A 16,360-nucleotide genomic window follows, 5' to 3' on the forward strand; every position below is an offset into this window, starting at 1 on the left:
CTCGTTTTCAAGAAACTTTTCAAAGACGCGGCGTAGTCTCTACGGGAGACTTTTAAATGAGTCAGAGGATGCTCAGATTTTTTGGGCACTATCAGATGAGATGAACAGATCTCAGTGACAGTTTTACCCATGGAAGATCAACTCGCTTTGCACATCATTCATTTTACCAGTAACAAGCAGACGTTACGGAGCTGAAAGCTTTATAATGATACAGATGGATATGATTGCTACATCGCAGGGGCGTTTTCTCGCCGGAAGCAACAGCTCAAAGCATTATAGATGAGAAATACTGGGCTGTACAAAAATGAAACAAAACCGATAATATAAAAGAGGTTGAGTAGTGTGTGATCGATGTAACTAGTTTATTGAGAGTAGGGGATGTGAGGAAAAGAGAAACGTGTGTTTTAAGTACCTCAGTGTCTTTAAAACTTTCTTTATTCCTGTGCGCTGGCGAGTTCGGCTGATGTTTAGGAGATGTGCCGTGACCTGTCAGCTCTCCGTTCTTCTCATGGTCATCTGAAACGGGTTTGGGCCTTGACCAGCTAGAGATGTTATCTGCGCACAAGATATTTTCAGTTATCTTACACAGCATAGATTTGACATGAACTCTACAATAAATTTAGAGCGAAGAAGTAAAAAATATACGTATTAAAATAAAGTAAAATAAAAGTAAAATTATAAATGAAGCAAAATATAATTATATTAAAATTAAATAATAAATAAAGCAAAGCTGAATAAAAAAAGTAAAATAAGGTAAAATCAGGTAAAATCAAGTAAACATAAAATAAAGTAAATAAAGTAGAAATAAAAAAGGTTATAGTGATGAAAAGAATCATGGCATTAAAAATCTTGAAACAAAACTTACGTTAGTCTTTAAAAATGCTGCAATACTATAAATTAGACAACTGCAATGCAACATTATAAAAAGCGCTATATAAATACAATTTCATTGAAAATGAATCTACCACACATAAAACATGCCAGGAGAAACAGACAGTGCTATATACTCGCCTGCATTAGATCCCTGCGTGTGTCCGTGGGTGATGTGTTGGGCAGCTTGGCACACGTTATGCTGAAGGATACTCAAACAATCTCCCAGACAGCTGAGCGTGGCTGCAGATGTGGCCTTCAGGAGGAGCAGATCCTGGTCCAGGGAAGAAAGCGGCCCACGACTTGGCAGGGACTCGATGGAGTTCACCAGGTTCTTCTGCTGACCTTCCGCCTGGGACATAACCTACAGAGCCAAGAAGATCATGAACCATTCAGACATCAAAACATCATCATCCATAGGCGTAATATGCCACTTTTTGCGAGAAATAAAGAAATGCTTGGGGAAGGTGTGTGTTGTTTAGGGGCCATTTAACATCTAGAAGTCGTGGAATAGGCTACCCAGGATGCGGCGCTCGCTCGCCATCTCCCGTTGTTCACAATCGTTATATTTGCGGAAGACAAAGAGCCGCGACTCCAGATACGCGGCCATTATGAAATGCGTGCATCATGGTGCTTGCTTGCGCATCCAGTGTCCAAGCACAAAAACGTGTAAACCAATACCAAGTGACATTTTTAGGCATAGGAATAAACTGTTCTTAAGTGTAATGTACCGCAACAGCCAAGAGACCTTCCCCAAATGACAGTTTGATTTTGATTTTGATTCAATTTATTGTCATTACACACATACAAGTACAGTGCAACGAAATGTATTTGAGAAGCACATACTGTGAGAGCTGGAGTCGAGAAGCGAGTAGCCAATGGACGGACCGCTTTTCAAAGCAAATTTACGACACTGTCATCTTCAAATCCATTTAAGGTACTTAAGTTCATTAGATACAAAATAGCCCTCGAGTAAATGCTAGATTAAAACACTTATAAAGTTTGTCCAAAATGAAATGTCTTTAATGCAGTTCACGAAGTCAACAAAGAGGCTAAATGAAATGACTTTAATAACTCATTTTACTTCTTTGAATGTGAAACATTATGACTGGTGACCGAACACATATTAACGTGATGCGAGGGAGTGTTTGTGATGTTTGTTGTCACATCTTTTCCACTCTGTCAGTTCAAGGGTAATGACCGTGGGCTTTCTGTGGTGTTGTTGATGCTGAACATCTCTAATGAAAAGCAGCCAGACAGCCGAAGATGAGAAGCAGAGACCTGCATGAAGTGACTCATTACTGGAGGTCTCTCTGTATCTCTCTTTCTTGTTCAAACCCTTCTGTGATTGCAACACCATTATAGCACAGCTGTGGCCTTAATAGATGAAACTTAACGCTCATACACAAAGAAACATTAGATGAGTCTATACACATCCCTCTGAAACCTGTCAGGTCTTATGCAAATCAAAATACCAAATCAATGAGATACACAATACACAGAAGATGGTCATACGCTGCATGGCCAAAAGCACATAGACATTTCCAGTTGATTTTTGGATATTTGAGATAAAATCAAGCACAAAACCAAATGTTATTAATCTCCAAAGATAAACATTATTAGTAACTCAGTCACATTCAATTTAGCTGTATCATAACATATAACCAATGTTTAACCTTTGGGATTGGGAACTATTGCCGAACATGTGGTTTAACAGGTTAGACTGTATTTGGTTCCCCAAACTCTGACGTCAGTTTTTTATAAATAACTCGAACAGTAATATACCTCCTTCTCAGTGGAGATTTTAACAATCACCGTCTGTCTGTAAGCACAAGGCAAACTTTGACCGAGGAAGAGATTTTGCCGCACAGCTCCACCAAGGTCTCATAAAAAAAATGATCCAGCTCTTTATTCCCTCTCTGATCTATTACTTTTTATGCGAGTATGAAAGGAATGAGACATGCATTACAGCCGTCACCTGCTTCTGGCACAGAATTCCCATGTCTCCCTGCACACAGGTTCTGCATTGATGATGCAACAGCTGCGAGATCACACGCTCGCAACTGCAGTGTTTTATAACGCCATGTGAAAACAGCAGTCCAAAACTGCATTACAGCATACAAGGATCTGCTGTATATAACAAAGATTTGTCATTATATATCCATTCTATCAATTAAAACTCATCTGATAGTGACCATTTTATCTCTTCTACTGAAGGACAAGATACTTTTGGAACGTTTTCAAATAACGATGAAATCGGCATGCTTGAACAAGGATCAGGCTTTGCACCAACCTGTTTGCTACCTTCCAGTGCATGCTAACATTAAGCAAAATCGTTTATACATCATCGGACACAAAAGAACTGTCTAAAGTATATCAATATCACATGGATAAGAAAATGAGCGCTGAATAAATGAAAATGCACAGATACTAGAATACTGTAACCTTGCATCAACACATTCCTATGAAGATGATTATCTCAAGTACAAGCTCATTATTTCTGTGTGAAAAGAGTAACCTTCACAAACGCTTGTTGAGAGAAAGCTGCTTGTGTGACTAATTAGATATCAACCCGTGGATAAAAATAAAGACGTGCAATAATTAAAATGGTGTCTGTTTTATGCAAATACGTTCACAGACACTTCAGGGTGCTTTTCAAAATCACTTCCAAGTGATGCATGTCATGTTTTATGTCGGAGGATTCTCTTTTTCAACATTAACAGTCTTTAAAACTTTAAAACAACATTAGCTGTGTCGTTTTAAAGAGAACAACTGTCTTTCGAAATACCAACAAATTCAATCTAACAATAAAAGCCAGGTTCAAGGCTCTGACATGACTAAAGGATAAAAAAACGTTCTTTTAAAATAGGAACGGGGAAAATAAAAGAATATAAAGTGTATGAAGTGGTGATGGACGAAAATTGTCTAGCCAAACCTTAAGTAGAAAGCAATAGATTCCCTGCTGTCGAAAAAAGAGATACTGGAGATAAATATAAAGCTCCAGGAGGAATATAGACACAAGCGTCTCTACTCTCTATTTGGAAGTGAGGGAGAAGTCAGTGTCTTTAACAAAAAGCACATCTTTGACTGACAGCCAACAGATTACCCTTTTGAGTGCCTTATCAGTGGGTGTAAATGAGGCAGGATGACTTTAAAAGGTGTATGGGAAAGGGTTGGCCCCAGGGCTGAAGGTGATGAAGGAGGGATTGACTGAAAATGTTAGATGAATGGGTCTAGGATTGAATCCACCGCAAAATTTGACAAAAAGGGGAATGTCATTACCCTCCTGAGCTGAATTTAATTATTAAATACTCTTGCCTTCATTACACGCAGAAAAATGATTCCGCCTAACACGCTGATGAGACAATCAGAAGGACCGCTAATAATAATTTCCATCTCGCCGCTTAGACGCGCACGCGATTTGAAAGCTCTTTTTATGAGGCTCAGCGGGTTTCCAATGACTTGCCGCGTGTTTCCTTTTGACTGCCAGTGAAAGTGTCAAGTAATTCGAGGGCAAAAATATGCCCTGAGAGGCGGAGAAAGCAGCTGGCTGTCAGGAAAATGTCACACCAGAAGGTCATACAAACTGCCGCTTTGAAAAACTAAATATACAGTATCTGAGATCTTTGATATTTCATGTGTATAAAAGCTACATTTGTATTATTAAGGCAGAAGAAAAACACTGGATTTATTTTCAGAATGGTATGTTACTATAGCTGCATTGGGGAGGGATGGTGCTAGCAACAAGATCAGCGTCCTATTATACAGTTTCCGATAAAAATATACAGTATTGCCCACCTTGAGTGCACTCGCATATTGCAATTAATACATAAATGTTAACGGTGCCATGATGTCCAAATCGTCTTTTGAAACATTGCAATGTGGTTGCTTTCCGGAAAGTCTCTATTGAACGATTGGGGTCACTATGTATAATTTGAAAGCGTTACTTTGCTCATATTTGAACTATTATTATATTGATAATATAACTAATTCCTCGAAATAACCATATACACAAACCCCAAATAATGCAGGACGAGCTACAAACCCTAAGTTTAATACAACGCGTTGAGGGTTTAATGGTCGCTATAAAAACTACTGTCAACAGTTTGTGATATCATCGAGGAGGCTTTACTGCAACAATGTCAAAACAATGTGATGACATAAGCTTCCTGCTGAACCGTCGCTTTCTAACGCTGATTCAGCACTCGCAGGCCAGCTGAGGTTCAGATGTTCCATAAGAGAGCAGCTATACAGAACCTGCGCTGCATACAAAACCTCCTCTAGATATATTAAACAGAAAACACCTACACCAACCTGTATCCCCCTAAAAGTCCTGGCCAGAATAGACAGGAGGTCAAATCTTTGCTGTAGCCCTTAAAATTATGACATTCAGAATGGTCAGCAATTTTAAAGCAATATTAACCATGTCGCTTACGGTTTGAATCACCCTGGGTGTTGGATCCTTCAACATGACATGTTCATTTTACTTGCCTTATTTTTTTAAATGAACCAAACTCCGCACTTCTGAGATATAAACAAAGTTTTTTTTAGTTTACTAAAATTACAACTTAAAGGTTTCTGTTCCTATAAATCTAATCAAATATTGACCTAAACATTCTTGGAAAAACCTTTTTAAATAAACTGAAAAAAGTTTAAACAACTCAAATGTAATAAACAAAAAAAAAATTTAAAATTAACAAATCTCATAAAGCAACATAAAAAAATAATAAAAATTGACATACAAATATAAAAATAAAGGCTAATTTAAAATATTAATAAAACTAAATAATACTATATTAACTATATCAACTACTATGTTTTAAAAGTAAATTGCTGTAAATACTTTGTCATAATTTGAAGAATAATATAAATATTTGGTTGTTGCAAAAAAATGTTTGGAATATCTAACCAAGTTACTGAAAAGGCTCAAAAGGAGCAGGATCAATAATCTATAAATAACTCTTTAGCTACCAAGAATGTCCTGCGTTGTATTTTAACAGCAAAAAAACTGTATTTAAAACATTTGCTGTTTTTCGCAAAAATATTTGACTACTTTCCCAACTGGATCAGCAAAAAAGTCATTTTTGAGTCCTAAAGTCATGCATCAACGACATGACAGACTTCAGAAGTCACTTTGTTGCAACAACAGAAGCTATCAGTCTCAGTCTAAAGCTGACCCTACCTCTTTGACCTGATGCAGTCCTGCAGGGTGCTGACTACAGGCTCGGTTACTGGCCGTGGGGGACTTGTGATGGGTGATGGTGATGACAGAGGTGGGCGTCCCATGCTGAGGGGTCTGTCTTTGGACAGAGCACTGAGGGATGGGGTGCGGGTGCAAGGAGAAGCTGTTGGTCCGGCCGGTGGAAGAGGAAGAGGAGGTGTTGTTGCAGGAGGAAGATGAGCTACAACCCTGAAACAGAGAGCAGCAATGGGAGCAGCAGGAAAGGGAGCTGATGCCCGGACCTCGCTTCCCCACGGGAGCAGAAGTCGGCCAGCCACGACCGAGACAGCTGCCACATACACACAGCAGAGGGAGGGAGCAAGCAAGAGCAGTGCATGATGGGAAAAAGTGGAACATGAGAAGGGGGAAAGAGAAGGAGAGAGCATCTTCTGGAGCATGGCATTGTTCTCGGAGAGGGAGACATAAAGGATGTCACTCGTATGAAATGCTTTCATCTCTTAAAAGCTCTACAGAACAACTTGAGTAGTGTAATCTCATTCCCTTACATCTAATCGCAGGCTTCAGTTTATGTGGTTCACAAAAGCATTTACTGCATCTCTGGTGGATAAAAATGCAAATACGCAGGTCCCTAAGGAATGCTTTTAAAAAGAAAGACACTAAATTGCAAGGCTAACTAGACTTGTATATTTTTAAGAAAATTAGCAGTGTTCGCCTGCGCACGAACTCGCTGCTATGAAGCGTGGGTGCCAGGGTGTTACTTTATGATTGCTTAGACGTTCTAAAAGTTTTGACTGTTGCTAGTTAGTTGCTTGCCAGCCATAACGATAAGAAAATCTGTTTTATGTTTCAATTTTTTCTTCTAGACGGCAATGAGATTTAATGGAGCTTCTTAAATCTGTCTCCCATAAAAGAATCTATTGTGTGAGCTTCAGAAAAGAAATGTACAATGTCTGAAAGTGTGTTTAGATCAGCTCAGACGTCATCAAAACTTTCTCACTAGATTCTTCAAAGGACGAAGTATGAAGTTATTTTCTTAACCTTGGATCTTTTAACTGAATTTTTAAATGCCGTACCCACATACGTTGGAGTAAATTGATCAAAATGGTCTCATTTAACAGAAAATACTCCAAATTTTAATAATGTGGCAATTATTTGACAATTATTCTGTTACAGGAATGTTACTCTAAAGTGTTAGATTGGTGAATATACAGTGATGTGAGCTTTCATTTGATAAATGGCTCATTTCGTGATTTTGTGATATAAAATTTAAGATTTTCACAGCAATTTGGTTCCGTAAAGACTACTTCAGACCATATTATGTTCTTTTATGTAACATAAATACGCAAAGTTAAAGTTCTAACCTTTCAAAAGCTACTATATATGTCAAGGTTTATGCTCCACAACTTATAGATTTGATGATGCAATATTATAATATCAAAACAAAACTGCATTTTTAATTAAAAGTATCTTGAGGTATCTAAAATGAAAAATTTAAGATGTCAAAACTGATTTGTAAATGAAACAAAATGATGAAACGGTTTGTTTAAATCCCTAGCTCTAGATTTGATCAATAAGTGAGATATGATTTGTTGTTCCAAAAAGGTGCCAAAAACAAAATCAGTGTCTCAACAACGATTTCCAAAAAATCATAAACGTTTCTAAAGTGCTCCACATTGATCGAAAAGAGAACGTGCAAGGCAAAATAGGGCAACCTGGTAACGACACTTGTGCATTTTTGAGAAACTACAGAGAACATTGCTCCCCGGTGCATTTCGAAAATGGACTTGGAGGAAGATCATAATATCTGAAAATGAGGCAGCGCTACGTGGCTTTCTGTACATGCAGGAATGAGTGTTTTATTCAGACCCGATGGAGCTCCCTGTTCTCATGCAATTGCATTCTCGCAGTCTAATGGTAGTCCATTGTTCAGCCGTCTGACACTTCAGCTCTGAATGTGATGTTACATACGTCTCTAAATATCCAGACCTTAAGACCACATCAGAGAAAAGCTTTGACCACATTTTCAGAATACAAATCTTTTAAACCCTAATACGAATATACTCTAAAATAAAAATGAAATCTGATACACAGGTGTCTTGTACTTTATATTGGCAACCATGCCATGGAGCTGCATTATGCAAAAACATTTTTCTATGCTTTTGTTTATGACGCTATTGTAGAAATGCCCTATAGCGAGTGCTGCAGAGATGATGTATTTTTGTAGATCAACATGGAAGTTAGCATCACACTGGCAAACCTTTGGATCACGACAAAAAATAAGCTCTGTCATCAACAAATGTTTATGATACTTACACATTTTGTCCATCTGTAAAATCTTAACAAATGAATTGTAAAGCCTAAATACAATCACCAGAAATTAAAAGCCAAGCTTCATCCACATTTTTGGGGACTGTGCCTAGGTAGTATAATTTTTTATATTGATATGCATTTAATGTCCCTGACAATGTCTGTAGTACAAACTTGTTAGCAACCCGTTTGTTAAAGACAGGTCAAAGCTTTAAGTAAAAAGTATTACTGGTGTGTTTTATGTCAAAATAATATGTAAAAATGTACAATTATATTTTAAACAAAAACTCCATTAAAAACATATTGATCTCAGGACGAGGGAACCGGATTTGCCAAATTGATATCTCACTTCCAGGGTTTGGCCTACAAAACTGTCTCATGACTGCAGTACTCTATTCACAGTTGGGCAATTCGGTGAAAATGTCAACCTTACCAACGGTTTTTACTATGGTAACAGCACAGATATTAACATTTGGTGGTTCAAATACCCATGTGAGATCTCTCTTCGAATTTGTAAAGCATTTGTTTTATATATTTAGTGCATGATTTTTCATAGTCTGGAAAATGCCATTTTTAGGATTATCACATCCATAACGGTCCATATTCCTCAAGAATGGACACATGAAAATAAAAATGAGTAACTATTTTAAATTTTATAAAGAGGCATCCCTTCTCCGTTCATTGGGTATTATTGCTTGAGGATTTTGTATTTTATTTTACAGAAATCTTAAAAAGTTTGTCGTCTGCCAAAACATGCATCCTTTTTTTGTCACATCCATAACGCATGTTTATTTCGCTTTTTTAAGATAGAAAATTTGTTTAAGTTTTAGACTCTGTCAACAAGGGTTTAGTAAAATTTAAACAAATTCTCTGAGAATTTTTATGTCACGTCCATAACATTGTAATTGCCCAGGTATCTTTATCCATAACATTTAGTATGGCTTGTCAAGTGACCTTAGTGCGAACATTGATCAACTTATGCAGAATAAAAAAGATCAACCGGAGACGATTGTACATACACCATATTAAACATTTTTTATTCGTTTTTTTTATCTTTTATGTGTAGAACATATTGTAATGTTCTACATTCTGCAGCTACATTCTAAGTGTCGTACCTGGAATAGTTTTGAATTAGGTTCCACGGGAAATACGCACCTTGAATGTGAAACTGTAGAGAATTTGTTGCAGGTATCATGGATTTATTCATTAAATTAGTAAATGCTTCACGCCTTTAAAGCAACATCTTTGGCCACAGGCGGATGATGAAGACCAGACTCTGGCATGTGGTTTCAAATTGCTCTGCTTATAATGTGATTAATCAAAGAGACTGGAGGGATTTTTCCTTTCCTTAAAATACATTAGCAGTGAACACTGGGTTTCGGTATTAGACATTAATTTGGTCGGTCATTCACTGAATGAAAAAAAACGCTAATAGAAGTCAAATAACGTTAATGATTTAGCCTCAAGGCAAAGGTCAATGTGTAAGCTTCTCCTTGAAATTAGTGGATATCACCGGCCTCTCTGGAACGTGCAAACTTCTTTCCCGATTCGACTAAAGCTGTCAATAATTGGCCACTCGAGGCTTCTGAAAATGAAACTAAATAATTAGACAAACCAATACATACCCCAAAAGCCTCAGGGGTGTATACTAGACAAAAATAAGCATTTTTGCATCAAAACATCAGTCTTTAATCTGTTTTTAGGATCCAAAACAAACACTGTTTTATCGTCAGGCAAGGTAATGACCTGCTTAAAGTTTAACTCAGCAAAGGTTAAACACACAAATCACCAGTCGTAGCTGACAGTCAAACAATAGCGGGAAATAAGCAAGACACTTAATGTGTTTTTGCCACATGGTGAAAACACGCTTATCTTTATTCTACAAAAACAACTTATTTTAATTAAAACAACTGTTTATATCTATAGTCAAAGATAAACCATGCCACGTGGAAAAAATAGTAATAAGATGCTTACACAACCAGCTCAGGTGAACAGCCACCAGTGTGTCATACACTCTCTTTACAGCTACTTGTTTTATTGCTTCCAAAATGATAAATCAATCTGTAAATATGACAGTGGGATATGAAACTTGATGAAAAAGTGATTGGTTCTTGCAAAAGCTGAAAAAAATGCTGTGCTATACCTAACTATGTGATGTTTGTCTTGCCAGCTATGTTTCATAAACCATCTTGGCACCCTAAAGGGACAGTTCCCTCAAAAGTAAAAATTCTTTTAACATTTTCTTTTTGAACCTGTAGTACTTTCTTTCTTCTGAAGACCACAATTTTTTTTTTGATTTTGACGAACGTTGTTAACCAAACAGTATTGGAACCCATTGACTTACTTTATGGACACAGAAGAAAGAGTCAAATACAGGCTCCTAATGACATCATAGTAAATAAACTATGTCTGTTCCAATAAGGTCAACCAACCAGCAGATTTAGCAGGATTTTCCTACAGGTATAAACAAAAAAGGTTTTAAATCTAATGTCAAGAACAAAAAATACACAAAACTAACCAACATCACAAATCACAAGACTACATTTTGCCATCCCAGTACCTTAAAGAGGTCAGAGGAAGGAAAGGTTGAGTCTGTCACAGTGAGAAAATGAGAGAGACTCACAAAGACAGGCCAAGCTAGTTACAGGAAGAAGCACTTACAGGAAAGATGGTTTATTATATATACAGTGAGCAAAATCAAAAGCTGGAATGAATTGAGAGAGCAGACTGTCGAGTTAAAAGTTATAAAGTTACCTTGGCACTGCTGTCTGAGTGGCGACGGGCACACAGCTGAAGCTGGGTCATCCACATCTGCTGCTCGCGGGCATCACAAGCTATAAGTAGACACATTAATGTAATTCAATAAACGCAAAATTTAGGGCAGGATTGTAACGCCCTCATTTTTTGACATCTCAAATGAGCTAGGATCATCTCTTAGCCTCTTATCTGAACAGAAACCATCTCTCTGACTTTGAGAAATATGGATAGTATGTGATAACCATGTTAACGTGATACTGCACTTAGCTACTATACGTTACCGTATCAGGGCAATTGCAACTCTGATATTTGTACAAGTCTTAAAAGGGTCAAGATAAAAACAAGAGCTGGGCAGTAGGATGGTATACCGTTGTGACAGAATAAAATGATTTTTCTATTTCATGTACACCCCAATATGCAAATAAGCGGGTGTGGCTTACTCACATACACGCGCTCCCGCGAGATTGAGCGAGATGCTGAACGTAGAAATGAAGATAAATGAGGAAAGTTAAAACAATATACTCAAACTGTGAAACCGACCCACCTCTTATGAAAAATAAAATGTGTGAAGGGGGCGTTTACATAAAAGCATTAAAGGCACAGAGGTGAAAAGGGTTCAATAAATTGTAAATGTAATAATACAGACATGTATTATACACAAAACTCAATTTGTGGCTTGTCTATAACCACGGGTGAGACTGAGAAGGTGTGAAATGAGAAAAATAGCACCTCAAGATTATCATTTCAGAAAGCTGGAACATTGGGAGCAGACTAGACTACAGCCCTGTGGCGCGGCTGTCAAACTGCTGGCCATAACGGTGGAGGTGACTGCTTTTTCCCCGGGCGAAACTCATACTATCGCAATCACTTTAAAATTGCCTTTGTTACAAATGACCGATTTGGCTGGTGGCATTTTGCCTGTAAACTCTTGACACAGTCTAAATGAGTTCTCAGAGCCGCCACAGACCAAACTAATTTTGATGTAAGGGCATCATGAATTAGATTGTGGCGTACAGTGAATGCTAACCGTGAAAAGGGACACGTTGAAAGAGAAACACTGTGGAGAGTACGAGAGGAAAGGATAGAGATCTAATCTGATGTGGAAGTTGCCGGAAAACGAATGGGTGAACGGCGACAGCTAAAGCACAGATAAAAGGGGAAGCCTAAATCAACAATCAAACTTTCTTAAAAGACGTGATGTGAGCTGTATCAGACACTGCAATCTGCGAGACGGCTTCAGGTTAAACAAGAATGGAACTGGAAGGGCGTCAAACCGAATTACATAAAAAGCTTGTGTAAACCAAAAGCAATGGATTAAAATGGGGTAGGAGCCTCTATACGGTTCACCTCTCAGTTTGAAGAGCTCTCCATTAGCAGCATAGACTGTGAACATGAAGGGAGACTCGTCGCTTGGGGCCACCAAGGAACCGATGAGGGGCAGGGACCCTCGAGGCTTCAGGTTCTTACTGTTCTCATTGATGAAATACTGCAGCTGGCCGAGCTCAGGGTCCAGCACAAAATACCTGCACATCAAAAAACAGAGAGAAAAAGATGGTAACATAATAGCTATACTAGACTTTTATGTTTACAGAAAAGATTGAAGTGGTGCTTATAAACGCGCTGCCAAAATTCTGTTGCATTGTGGGTGGTTGCCAGGGGATTTTGCACGGGTTCGCTTGGGTGTTTTGAATTGTTTATAGTGCATTCTAAGCTTGTTTTTATCATATTTTAACGTAGTTGTTAGGGTGCTCTGGGAGGTTGCTTACTGACCTAAGTCAAAAGAGACGACCTTGAACTCTAAGCAATACATGTCTATGCATATAAAAATGGATATGAAAACATAACAAAATGCTTAAAATAACCCAGCATTTATAATTTATAACTCAGTTTGTTCAGTCCAAGTTTTTCTGTATTATCATATGGCTGACAAAATCATATATTTGGTCACTTAAAGGTGCTGTGTGTAATATTTTGGAAGATCTACTGATTGACAGAAAAGCAATACATTATACATAACTATGTCTTCAGAGGTGTATAAAGACCTTACATAATGAAGCGTTATGTTTTTATTACCTTAGAATGAACTATGTCTATACACCCTGGGTCCCCTGGCATGGAATTAGCCATGCTGTTTCTACAGTAGCCCTAAACGGACAAACTGCTCTACAGAGCGTGTTTCGTAAATAAACGATGTCCTTCGGCAAAGAAGCGAAATGTGACCACAAGTTCTGTGTCAGCCGTCATATTGCTTCGAAAGAGAGGGGTGAAGAAAGCCTTTGTTTTCAATTCGCAACCTCACCGCTAGATGCTGCTAAATTTCATACACTGGACCTTTAAAGAAGTAAAGTGGATGTCACACACATATATAGATTAGGAGCTTGTTAAAATGCTGCTCTTTTACAATTTGTTATAAAACAAAAAGCTTTATGGTGGCATTCATTACTCTCTCCTCGTTTGCCATTGCAAGATCCCCACTGTCAACCAGAGAGGTGCTTTATATGGGACCATAACTCTGCGGGGAACAGATTGTAATCACACAGTTTGGGTGTGATAACATAACATCCATCCAGTCTCTTTATAAAAAAATGCTCTGTTTTGCTGTCTCTCTGAAAGCCAGACAAAGGCACATCATTATTAGTAAAAAGCAGCAAAAATGGCAAGATGAAAGCAGCGCGGATGCATTTCTGCATGATCACTGTGGACATTTTCTGCAATACTTGATGTCATGAAAGTAGTACCATCATCCATAAGTATGATTAAAAACACAGTCATGAAAGTAGTACCATCATCCATAAGTATGATTTAAAACACAGATATGACACTGCGTGTTATGTTTCCTCGTTATTTCAAAAGAAGGCAACTCATGGTCCGGCTGACAGAAAACTGCTTCTTTGGCAAAGGATATAATGTATTTCGAAACTCGCTTTGTAGAGCAGCTTGTCCTTTTAGGGCTACTGTAGAAAAACATATATATTCTATCTATTATATATAAATTCTTTATGAATTCTTTATAAATTCTTAATTCTTTATGAGTGCCACTTTTATATCTTATAACAGCATGCACACAAGCTGTGCCAGAGCCAACAAGTTTGTGTTCACAAATGTTCTTATTTTACTTGCTACTTAGATATTTCCTGGTTAATTCATTTAAAGTACTTCCAAGGTTTAAACTAGACTTTAATAGTATAATAGGGGACTGCTTTATATTTAGGTGTGCATATTTATTCTTTTACATGTATGATGAGTCAGAAAATACATTTAAAAATACATGAAGACTGGTTTCATGAACGAATAGGTTGGTGGTGACTTTTAAGGGATCAGCGCCAGTTCAAGTCAGACAACAGTGTCTTTGGCGAGGGAGTTATGAAGCAAGACAGACCTCTCGGGGTTTGAGATGGACTAGAAATAAATTCCTAAAACTTGGTGCCCGATTCCTGAAAATGAATTCTTCAAACAGTTGTATAAAAGGATGTCCTGCTGGCCCTTTATGACCTCTGCCTATAAAGCCTGTAAAAATAAGTATTCATGTATTTTACAACATTTCAGCTTGTGATTCTAATTATGTGTGTGGAGGCGGGTTAAGGTTCCACAGCAAAGTCTCTGAGAGACCTGATAACCTTGTGCTTCCGGAGACTCTGGTTAGGTTGCAGTTCTGGAAAAGGGTGGCGCTGGAGGCTAAAGGGTTTCTCGTGGTTTCACACCGTATTCTTCATTCTTTTGCAGTTAAACTGTGCGCTTTCTTCTTTGTCTGTTTATATTTGACTGTTAACCCAGTGAGCCTTTTGCTACCCCATTGGTCATGCCTCAATGTTGCAATTTCTAGTATTGCATTCTCATAATGAGCATTAAATATTTTTTACTTTTCTGCGTATATTAAATGTATTTTTTGACTCATTAAACCTGTAAAAGAAATAGTGCCTAATAATTATGCACACCAAAATATAAAGCGTCTTTCACTTAAAGTATTTGCTAACCATTATACATCACTTATAAATTATTATATACACACTTAAGTGTAATTATTAAGACTGATGTGATTAGGAATTGTTCAAATGTGCCTGGAAAAAACTATGATCAGAAAATCAATGTACCTAATAATTATGCACGCACTGTATATGAAGATTATATCAGTCTATAGAAGAGATAGTAGAGTATATTGTAAAGAGAGAGAGACATGGAAGGGGGACGGGGAAGAGAAGAGAAGAATGCTATTGTAAGTAATGTAAATAAAATGATGGTATTACCATGGTATATTTTTAAGTAAACTGTTGGAAAAGAACATCACATGTTGAAAAAGAAAAGGTCTGACATGCTGCCAAAGGCACACAAAACAATTCATATTATGTGACACAACTGAACTAGAAAACTCTGTGGCAACGCTCTTCCATGTAGGTCTGCTTGAGTGTAAATTCATTCAATTTGTGATAGAGATTCTCTTAGTGGTAAAATCCCATTAGGTTTCTTTCTCTAAGCCCCAATCCGCATCAGGTCAATGTATTGGCGAGTTAGGGAATGGCTTTTGCATGCACATATACACACACCCACAAATCATTCGACCAGTGCAGGGGTTAACATCTGAGCCACTGCAGAGGGCCAGTTACTCTGCTGTCCTGAGGCTCATTGTATGGTTGGCCTGTCCCCCTATCGATTGCTTGGCTAAGCAACATAATAAATACAACATTATGGATGTGAGGGATTTCCCTTCACGGATGAGTCATAGTCTCTCACAGATGAAGGAGTCTTAACTGAGGGCTGTACCACACTCAACGCTGCAGCACACACAACTATGAAATCCTCCGACAACAGATCCTCACGTTTTAAATGAAAAGCTCTTGCTTCGGACTCTTTTTCCATAGCTTGGTGGTTAAGGGCTCTAGACATTCAGATTTCTGCACACAAAAAACGCACATTTTATTTTGACGAAACTATCATCAATGAAGGATGCCATAATGATCTTTCAAACCACTGTTTCACGCAAGATACCTTCTTGAATCATCTCATCTGCATTTGAGATATTTTTTGTGTCACTGTATAGTCTTAAAGATTGAATCTGCAAGTGGGCATTTTAATGCAAATACACACACCAGAATATAAACCTGCAGTCGAACATTATTGAGCCCACAGGAAATTATGTAACAGAACATCAAAACGGATAGAACCTGGGGGAAAGTGTGATCAAATAATCAATATTTACAGATTCAATAACATGGGAAAAACATGAGTTGTTTGGGTCCGACAAGACAA

The 16,360-nt window shown here is 37.8% G+C and overlaps 1 protein-coding gene across 2 annotated transcripts in view; it reads right to left on the bottom strand.

Annotated features, from left to right (window-relative positions):
• The window catches only part of osbpl10b (oxysterol binding protein-like 10b), a 33,093-nt gene that overhangs the window by 15,874 nt on the left and 859 nt on the right, over nt 1-16,360 (bottom strand). Inside the window, exons 2-6 of one of the 2 annotated variants that reach the window (XM_079469598.1) lie at nt 12,464-12,639; nt 11,114-11,193; nt 6,053-6,280; nt 1,012-1,234; nt 413-555 (exon numbers count right to left, since the gene is read on the bottom strand). In XM_079469598.1, the coding sequence (XP_079325724.1) occupies nt 413-555; nt 1,012-1,234; nt 6,053-6,280; nt 11,114-11,193; nt 12,464-12,639 (850 nt within the window). The remainder of the gene's footprint in view (nt 1-412; nt 556-1,011; nt 1,235-6,052; nt 6,281-11,113; nt 11,194-12,463; nt 12,640-16,360) is intronic. The other variant, XM_079469599.1, reaches the window with a different exon arrangement.

This window comes from Barbatula barbatula (genome assembly GCF_947034865.1).
Source record: "Barbatula barbatula genome assembly, chromosome: 12".
Classification (NCBI taxonomy): Eukaryota; Metazoa; Chordata; class Actinopteri; order Cypriniformes; family Nemacheilidae; genus Barbatula; species Barbatula barbatula.